Here is a 9768-nt window from a genome sequence, read left to right on the forward strand (position 1 = left end):
AATTTGCTCGAGCGGGCCCAGTAACGTCTCCATTGGAGACTTTGTTGTTACTGTGTCTGGCATATCGAATACGTCACGGGGAGCTTGCCAGGCTCTGCCGTGCGGGCGAGATACTCTCGGTAGCTTGCCGGGCTCTCCGAGAGGGGCGGAGGAATCGAACTGGGGTCGGCCATGTTGGCTGCGTGCAAGGCAAACGCCCTACTGCTGTGCTATCGCTCCAGCCCACACACACGCACACACACACACACACACACACACGAATTGAACTGTCCAGGCCAGTTGTTTATTGCCAGCATGAGCCCCTGATGACCTTGAATACTCTTGAGGGGCCTTTCCCCATTTACTCCAAAACTGCTTGTTCAGGGTTAAGGAAATGTTTAAACACAGCTGCGCAGTGTTTTTCTGAGAAGGATTACTAAGTGTCCTCACAAAGATCATAACCACGGGGGGCCTTTTCAAACTGAGGCTGTCAGAAGTCCTACCCACCCCCTCCCCACTTAGCGCTTTTACTGGCCCCTGGTCTTTGGGGATCTCCTTAAAGCTATTTCTTTTCAATTAGGGGCCATGCTGGGGGAGAGGGGACTATGTGGTGTCAGGGATCAAATCAGGGCATTTGGGCCCTACCCTCTGTCCTTTCCTGGAATTCTGCTTTACCAGCTTGGGTCCCCAAACCAAAAATGAACCTGATGAGCACTTTGCCCAAGGTCCAGGCAGACAGACAAAAAACTCTGTGTTTTGACAGAAGAGGGCCCAGGTGTAGAGAAACGGTCACCTGTCCTGAGCCCACTCTTAGAACACTACACAGCTGCCTGGGATGGGCTGTGTGGTGGGGATGGGCGGGGGCTGCCTTACCAGAAAACAGTGACAGTTATTAGCAAGATTCTAGGGCATGCATGCTTTGGACACGATTCCTGGTCAGAGACAACCAGTCCAGCCATGCTCCACTTCCCCCAGACCGCCCACTGCCCTGAGCCCTCCCTCGCCCACCCACTTGAGGGTCATCTCTGCCCCTTGCTCTCCCACACCCTGGCTCCCTGAGTTTTTGCCTGCACCTTGCTTCCCCATCCTTCCTCCTTGCCTCTCTTTCTGTACCACTAGGCTCTAGCCATGCCTCTCATCTGCCACTTGCTCTCATTGTGGGGCCCCGAAACGGCCACTTGGGCAGAGGGAGCCTTGGGAACTTCGGGGAGCTCCAGCCTCACTTGATCAGCTCAGGGCCCCAGGATGGCTTTGGCTCCCCGAGTCTCTTCTGTCTTAAAATCCTCATCATCCTTGGGGCTCGAGCGATAGCACAGCGGGTAGGGCGTTTGCCTTGCACATGGCCAACCCGGGTTTGATTCCCATCATCCCATATGGTCCCCCGAGCACCGCCAGGAGTAATTCCTGAGTTCAGAGCCAGGAGTAACCCCTGAGCATTGCTGGGTGTGACCCAAAAAGAAAAAAAAATCCTCATCCTTCCCGTGCCCTGGAGACACACGTTCTCAGGCCAGGCAGTGTGAGGCATCTTGCTCAGGAATGGCCTAAGTCCCGAAACCCAAACTGAAAGCCCAGCAATTTGATGAACGAACTCTGCATCTCAAAACTGACACCCAGGAAAGGGAATGAACTCAACAGGCAACATCTCAGAGAATGGGCCTGGCCTGTAGGATGCCTCTGGGTTCAGTTCCCAGGGCCTAGAGGAAACCAACCCAAAGACAACAAAAGAGAACTGAACTTGACCCAGCCACTGCTTGCTAGATTGGGGAAGCATGTTGACTTCTGCGCTGTTTGTCCATCTTGGTGCTTCACTGACCAGACCATTTTACTTATTTTTTTAAATAAAAGTCTTATCAGACCCAAACAGTGCCAAATTTACAACCTGTAGTAAATCTGCAGAGTTGTAAAACTCAGTGTGTTTTTCCTTCTTTGTTTTGTATACTTTAATTACTGGGGTAGAAGTACATTAAAACTGAGATCATAGGTTAATTAATTTGTCCTGGACCGTAGAATTTTATGGACAACCAGAACTAAAGTAATGGTGGTGTCGGTGCAATTGACTAAACATGGCTTATGAATGTTACAGAAATTCCTGTAATTAGTCCCACTGCAGCTATTTAGCTTGGGATTTTTAGAGCCGACATAAATTATGAAGGTGAACAGTAAGAAAAATTTTGAGGTGACATAGTGGCATTTGCAGAACTGTAGTTGGAGAAAGCCTGTTTAGCATTATTATTCGTGATTTTTTTTTTTGCCTCCACAATTCCCCTTTCTTTAATTCACTTTTCAGCCTTGCTTCCTCTGTAAAGCCCCGGCTCTAGGTGTCAGACATATCACATGAGCCTCAGCTTATGAAAACACACCCCAGCATCATTCCCGAAAGGGCCTCCCCACCAACCAGAGGATGAAGATTCTTGTGTGATGGCACTCTTCAAAGTCATTTTTTGCATATTTTAATAGATTGAAAAGGAAAGTTACAGGTTATATTTAAATAGTATTCCCTGTCATTGGATCTTGACACATTTTAACCTACCTGTTAAAATGCAAGTTATAAATAGCTCCTCTTTCAAAGGTGTTCATTATACCTCATTGGCTCTTGTTATAGAAAATGCAAATGTAATTTGAAAAGTGCCCGTTCTCAGTATGAGCAATTACTTGTGCTCTTCAATACCTGGTTCATTGTCAGCAGAGCTGCCTTGGTTAAAGAAGCAGGTTTGCCTTTGAAATGGAGATGTCCTGGGCTGCTGGCTGCCAGGCTCCCGGGTAATGAGAAAATCCTTCACTTTTCCAGGGAAGCAAGCAACTGTTGAACAACTATCCTGTCTACATAACGAGCAAACAGTGGGATGAGGCCGTCAATTCTTCAAAGAAAGACGGGAGACGGCTCCTTCGCTACCTCATCAGATTTGTTTTCACAACCGATGAGCTTAAGTACTCATGCGGCCTTGGGAAAAGGAAAAGGTCAGTGCAGTCAGGAGAGACAGGTCCCGAAAGACGCCCTCTGGATCCAGTTAAAGTAACATGCCTCCGAGGTACCGCATCCTTCCGTCAGCGCGTCCCATCTGTGATCTCATTTCACCGCATTGGCCGTGCCTTTCCCCGTGCAAGTGTTCAGCCTTGATTGTATTTTGGTCAAACCCTCTCCGCGTCCCGCAGAGCCCTTAGAGGCTTCACGGTGTGGCCTTGATGCTCCCGTTCAAAAGCGCCTGAGCGTTGCCTAGCTTCTCATGGTTCATGCATCCTGTGCAGATGTTCTTGGTTTCCGGGAGAGGGGCCTGCTCTGGTGCAATCTGAGAGTAGGGAGGAGATGCACCGAGGAAAGATGGGGGCTTTTTAGCATTTAGGAAAGTGACAGGCCCCATCTCCACGTGCAGCTCGTGTGCCCCTGTCTCCACTGCTAGCTACGTTCTCAGGAGTTCCTTGCTCCCAATTCATTAAATTTCAGGAAACTTAGGGCCTAAAGCATAGCTTTCCTTGTCAAAGGTACTATTAGTGTTTTTGAAGTGTTCTGATTTTAAAGACGGCTTAGAGAATATTGTTTCATCGGTGGTTATACATCAACCAGTGTGTGTGCAGGCGGTAGGTGGGAGGAGGCAGAATCTCGGGGTGTCAGGGTAGATCAGCGGTGCAGATAAATAGACAAACAGTACTATGAGGATATCAATAAAACAGTATGCACCCCTGAAAAAGCTCTCCCAGGAAGCACCCATGGGAACAGGTTTATTTATTGCTGTGACATTTTTATTGCTTGGAAAGAATCACTGAGCGACTCCAGGCATGGGTGAAAGTGTGGCCTGGGAAAGGAAGTCATAGCAGAGTCCCTCCAGAGACGTGTATTCACCTCCATAAGAAGCAGGGAGCCTCGCTCCTAGCTTCCTCCTGGGACCCGCCCTGTGGTTCCACAAGTGGGTTGGGACACAGTGAGCTGGTACCTGGGAGCAGCATAGACTCCCCCTTCCCAATGGAACTGAAGAGCTGCATTGTGGATCCCACCCCTTACCACTTTGTGAGTCCAAGTAAGGGGGGTCACGCTTGCCTAACAAACCAGCTGCAAGAGAAGCGCCAAGAATCATTGGCACAGGTGCTTCAGGGTGCCCCCTGTTGGCCAGTCTGAGAGTTTCCTCCCAGGGACGGGAAGGACATTTCCAGGATCTGTTGGCCTTCCAGGTCGTGCCCCTATTGCCTTTACTTCCCACCTACTTCAGAGCCACCAGTCAGCTCACCCAGAGAGCTCTGAGGCAGTAGTGAGCTGCGGGAGGGGGTGCACTTTGCTGAAAGACCACTGCATATCCTGGGGGTAAGTTCCCTCAAAGCAGATCCCTTTCCTGAAAGTCTTCCACATTGCACCTTCCCCCTAGCGGCTCCGTGGACCTGGGCAGTTCTCACGCCTCCCACAGCCCCAATACTGCCGGCCGCCCTCGGGTGGCTGCAATCCAGGCCAGATTCTGCCTTCCCAGGGCGTGACTCCATCATGGGCTGGCTGTGCATGCGACTCCATCATGGGCCAGTGTGAACAGCCCAGGGCGTGCATGGGTCTCTGCTAGAGGCTGAGACCAGGCCCAAGACCGTGATGGGGTTCCCCTCACCCCCAGGGATCTGGCCATTAGTTCTGAGAGCTGGGTTGCCAAGGAATTCCACCCCACCATGGACACTGGAGTGAAGGGAAGCGGGTATCTCTGACAAAGGTGCCTACGCTTAGGCTGTCCCCTGGAGGTGTGTAATACTAAAGAGACAAGGGTCTGTGACAGTGCATGCCACCTGAAGTTCTTAGTCTTGGCTGCCCCTTGAGGTCAGTCCTGCTGCAGAGGGGTGGCCAGCGGCAGCAGAGTGCTGGGCTTCACACCCTTGGACTCTCATTCCTGGCATCCCGGGAATTGAGGAACCCAAGCAGATAGAAAGATCACTTTTGTCCTGGTAGCCAGGGAAATCGGCGAGGAATGGAAGACAGAGTCTCTGGCTTTGGAAGGAGCCAGTGTGCTACTGAGGAGGGTTTAAGGACAGTTGGGAACAGCTGTAGGAACCAGGAGACGCCTAGGGTAAGGCTTGGTCTTGGGGAGCCCCAGGCTGGCCAGGACCTGAGTGGGGGTCTGGTCCTTAGTGGTTCCAAGACCTGCAGCCCCAGAGAAGCATCTGGTCTGTGGAAGTAGAAGCACTTGAAAGTGTATTTTCTGGGGACCAAACTGGCTGGAATTGACAGAGAAATGACCACATTTTCCCTCCCACCAGAAGCGGTGTCTTTGGATTCGCTGAAGAAACTGCAGCGTGTTCATAAGAGTCATCTTGAGCCTTGGGTCTTAGATTCTTTTTCAGAATCCTCGTATCCATCCGATTGCAAATGCTTACGGTCAGATTGCTGAGTAAAGATCCTCTCCTGATGTCCTACATCCCCTGTACCCCAGAACACAGGAAGGGCTAATTCATTGGACCCCAACCCAGGGGAGGCCAAGTTTGTGTGTTATTGGAGTCATTGCTGTTTTCAAAGTCTTCGCTTTTCTAGGCATGCTTCTGGCTTCCTGGGGAATTGAAGTATCTAGAGGAAACCTCCTTTAGAGCTTGTCAAGCCATGTAGATTTCACAGTTAGTGAGCTGTATCGAGCATAGGACAATTTACACACATGACTCCAGTGGGCAGTGTCCTGCTTACCCAGATAGTGTTATTTGGTGGCACTGCAGTCCACAGAGCTGCAGTTGGTTAAGGAACGCCCTGCTATTGACGCTCCCCCGGCTCGCTCCTGCAGAGTGAACATTCCAAAAACACGAGCAGGTAACAACAAGGGGCTTAAAAGGACAGAAAACTTCCACCTGAGAGAGGCTGGGCGCTCTCTCTTTGTCTTAGGAATCAGATAGGCCTTCTCTTCATGACTGTGGCTCTCCCCAGAAATAGAAAAATGTCCTTGAAATAAGTTGGGTCTAGCAAGTGACATCATCATGGCATGAGTGGGGTTTCCCATAAAGCATTTTTCCCAGAGCTTTCGTTCAAGTGTAAGCACCTGTCCTCTCGTCTCCTGCCAGACCAGCTCTCTCTGTTTTCTCTCTTTGTCTCTCTCTCTCTTTTCACTGTTGTGTGTGTTCCCACAGAATTCATTAGGATGCACTGTACCTCCAACCCTGACTGGTGGATGCCCTCGGAGGAACAGATCAACAAAGTGTTCAGCGATGCTGTGGGCCACGCCCGGCAGGGGCGCGCCGTGGGGACTTTCCTACACAACGGTGGCTCATTCTATGAAGGCCTCGACCCCCAGGCTTCCCAGGATGACGTCTTCAACAAAAACTCCCAGGATGCGTCTGGGGATTAGAGGACAGCTTCTTTCCACTGTAGTGGCTGGTCCTTCTCAATGGGGTCCTATTGTGATGTCTCGTTAAACCACCCCTGTAGAGCCCAAATCATGTCATTCTGTCAGATTTTTCACAAGCTCAACCTTCATCTCTTGACCAGTGGCCATAGTTCCCCTCTAGAAACCCATTTGGGAGTGGTTATGGAGTCTACTGTTTCATAATGCTGTATTATATATTTAAAAATGGGGAGGATATCACAGTTGATTTTAAATGATTAGCAGATGAAACTTAAGGGGTGAAGGTGTGGGGACCAATAGATCCACCCTTGGTCACCTGTCCAAGTTTTTCAAGTGAGCGCTGCTTCGCAGAGTTGGGCCCCACTGACTTTGAGTGAATGTTCCTGCCCACGGGAAAAGGTAGAGGCAGAATTATTGAAAGGGACAAGGAATAGACATTCTCTTCTCTCAATTTCAGTAATTTGCTGTTAACAGTTTCCAAAGATGTGTTTTTCTCAACAAACTCTTGGGAAAGGGGGCGTCCCAGATTGTCTCTACATGGACAAAAGGTCTTATTACTACAGAGAAACCAGAGCACAGGCTCCTCCTCTGTAGGATTCCTTACAATCTCGTTTTGTTCTTTTTACTTCAGTTATTCCTACAAAAAAGAATATTTTTATGTTGATCAGTAGGCACTGTGTTATCTTCAGTACGTGAGTTCATAAAGTAATTGTTCCCATTATGTCAGTCAAGAAACCTCCAAAGATCCAAACCCGTTTTTCAAAAGCTTTCGTATAAACATAGATCCACAGTTTCCTTAGCCTTAAAGTAGGCTTTGTTGACATAATACCAAAGTGATGGGTTGAACAATGAGGATTTCAACCAATTGTTGTTTTGGTGCACTCAAGACCAAACAAGTGGGGTGACAGACAGTACTCACTGAATTGACCAGATGTTCTGAAACTGCTGAGACACTGCTTCAAGGCCAGTCTGGGGACTATGCAATGGGCATGTCTGTAATTTCTTTGAAATGTGAGGATCTTTCTGTACTGAGTAGATACTGGGAATTTGCATCAACTTAAATGTTTTCTGTTGCCATTCATGGAACTATCTCAGGCAGTGCTGTCAGATTCCTGCTGCCAGTATTCCCCACAGTGACAGACTGGGGGCTAAGTCATCTCAGAGCCATACTCTCACCTTCTTTTCCCTGGTGAGTGTGTGAAATGAGCAGTGTCCGTGAAAACCTTTCTAAGAATACGTTAGAGTTGGGGTCAGTTTCTGAGTGTCTCAGATTTGGAGATCGCGGAGTGTTTTCCCTCACCAAACACAAGTCCAAACACTACGTTCTTGGGAGAGCAAAGGACTCTATGCCCAGGGCTCACCGAAGGCCATCAGTATGAGTAATCAGCAGGGCAAAGGTTATGGAGATATATTTTAAAGTGTAGGAGCATTCATTTATAAAGAGTCTGTTGGGCCATTTTGTCAGCCTTTGTGATTTTTTTTAATTTGAACTATTTGGATTTACTATTTTCCTAATACCCACCATAGGCTGAGCCTTAGAAATAAGTTGAGTTGGTTTTGGTTTTTTGTTTTGTTTTGTTTTTTGCTTTTGCTGTACTCCTTTCACCTACTGTAAATTTGACATTTATACAGATGATCCTCTCTCAGATCTGTTGCCCAGTGGAGGGAGAACCTTACTACTGGAGAAATTTTACTAAAATCTGGAAGTGAAAGAATTGATACAAGCAGATGCAGCGTTACCCGCTAAAAATGTGAGAGGAATATTTTGGCCGTCCAGGACAAGAAGATACTTCTAGAAGGATTTTAGAGGTCTGCGAAATCTGTCTCCTAAGATTCTTTGGCTGAAGGAACTGTTGGCCTGTAGAAACACTCCTTCTCTAAAACCATCTATCTTCCCTTTTCTCTTTTGGGTATCAGACATAATTATTCTTACTGCAGAGCCCAGCACGTCCTTTTTATCCTAGAACCGCAATTTTTAACCACTGGTTTAAAAGAACAAATTCTGTGTCTCTCACTTTCAGTGCAAGCTTAGAAACTTTGCGTGTCTTCTCGGGCTGTGTTGGAAACTTGCTGTGCTACACACAGGCCTCATTCCTCCTCCACAGCTTTCTGTGTTGACTTGCTTTAAGATGAAGTTGTCTGCCCTGCTCCTGGAGGGCCCTTCTGAGGGCCCCGAATGAGTATTCCCGGGGAGAAGTCTCCTGGGATAGGTACTGCCTCCTCCCCACCCAGCCACCCAACCTCTGCCCACAAGCCATGTGGTCTGATACAACCTTTGATCCCAAAACATGCTTGGTCTCTCCCCTGTACACACACTCCACCTTTTCCAGGTATACTGTTATCAGCTTTTTTCCAGTATTTTGTGAGTTTTGAGATGTTGGAACTACATTTTGGCCATGCAGGGTCTAAAAAAAGTGACCTGTAGACTCTGTAACCACTGTCATCCAGTTCCCCTTTTTTGTTGTTTTTGGTACTGAGGACCACTCCCGGTGATGCTCAGGGGCTACTCCCAGTTTAGTGCTCAGGAGTTGTTCCTGGGATCAAATTTAGGGCTTTGCATACTCACAGTACCAACTCTATAGACAGTAGCCCAGATTTGGGGTCTACAGGTCCATGATGTCTATCTTTTTCTTCCACTTTTAATGACTCGTGCTTTCTTCTGCCGAAATCAGGACGGGTGGAGCATTGTGTATGATGAAACAGGACCACCTCCAGAAGCACCACTGTGTACAGCCCTCATTTTGACTCCATCCGTCAGGTTTTACTCTAGAACCTCAATCTCTTGCCCACTGACTACCTCTTTAGTTCTTGCTTAGAGTCCTGTCATTTTTTTTGAAATGGATCATTCTTGAATCTCTTCTTCTTTAGAAAAGACGTGAACAGTTCTGATTGTCCTCATTCTGCGCTCTGTAGTTCTGATGGTTCAGATCTGTGGGATTTTTGACAGCAGTTCTATACGAAGTCTTAGAAATGTAATGAGTTTTTGCATATATGGTGCATGTATGGTGAATGTGGCGACACTTGCCAAAACTGCTTGGCAAAACATGTCAAAGCAGATGCTTAAGTCAGAACTCTAATGTAAATGTGTCTAAACAGCACTGTGTATCATTATGATGTATTTCTGTAAACATAGTGAGGGCTGCTTTCAGCCTTACTGGATAAAAATAGCCAGTGAGTACTGGATAAAAATAACCCCCCTTCACTTGGCGTAATGGAGAAGCCTGTCACCCAGCTGATGGCCCTCTGCAAATGTCCTTATGTCACTAGCCAATGGCATTGGTTCTTTGTGAGTTCTTTTTTTTGAGAGAGTGAAAAATTGATTGCAGGCAAGATGAAGTACAGAGTAACCTACCCAGACTTGCTAGTACATAAAACTCAAAACTGCTCACTGGTATGTGTATAATCTCAGAGAGCACTTTCACCCTTAACAGTATATTCCAGTGCAAGAAAAGAGACAAGACTTCTCTCATTTAAGAACCCGGTTTGGTCCTTTTGGCTA

General features: G+C 47.8%; 1 protein-coding gene across 1 annotated transcript in view; it reads left to right on the forward strand.

Moving 5' to 3' along the window:
- The window catches only part of BEND4 (BEN domain containing 4), a 36315-nt gene extending 29798 nt beyond the window's left edge, over positions 1 to 6517 (forward strand). Inside the window, exons 4-5 of the mRNA XM_056125540.1 lie at positions 2768 to 3008; positions 6055 to 6517. Of these exons, the coding sequence (XP_055981515.1) occupies positions 2768 to 3008; positions 6055 to 6272 (459 nt within the window). The 3' untranslated portion in view covers positions 6273 to 6517. The remainder of the gene's footprint in view (positions 1 to 2767; positions 3009 to 6054) is intronic.
- The last annotated feature ends 3251 nt before the right edge of the window (positions 6518 to 9768 follow it).

Source organism: Sorex fumeus, unplaced genomic scaffold (genome assembly GCF_029834395.1).
Source record: "Sorex fumeus unplaced genomic scaffold, SorFum_2.1 ptg000055l, whole genome shotgun sequence".
NCBI lineage: Eukaryota > Metazoa > Chordata > Mammalia > Eulipotyphla > Soricidae > Sorex > Sorex fumeus.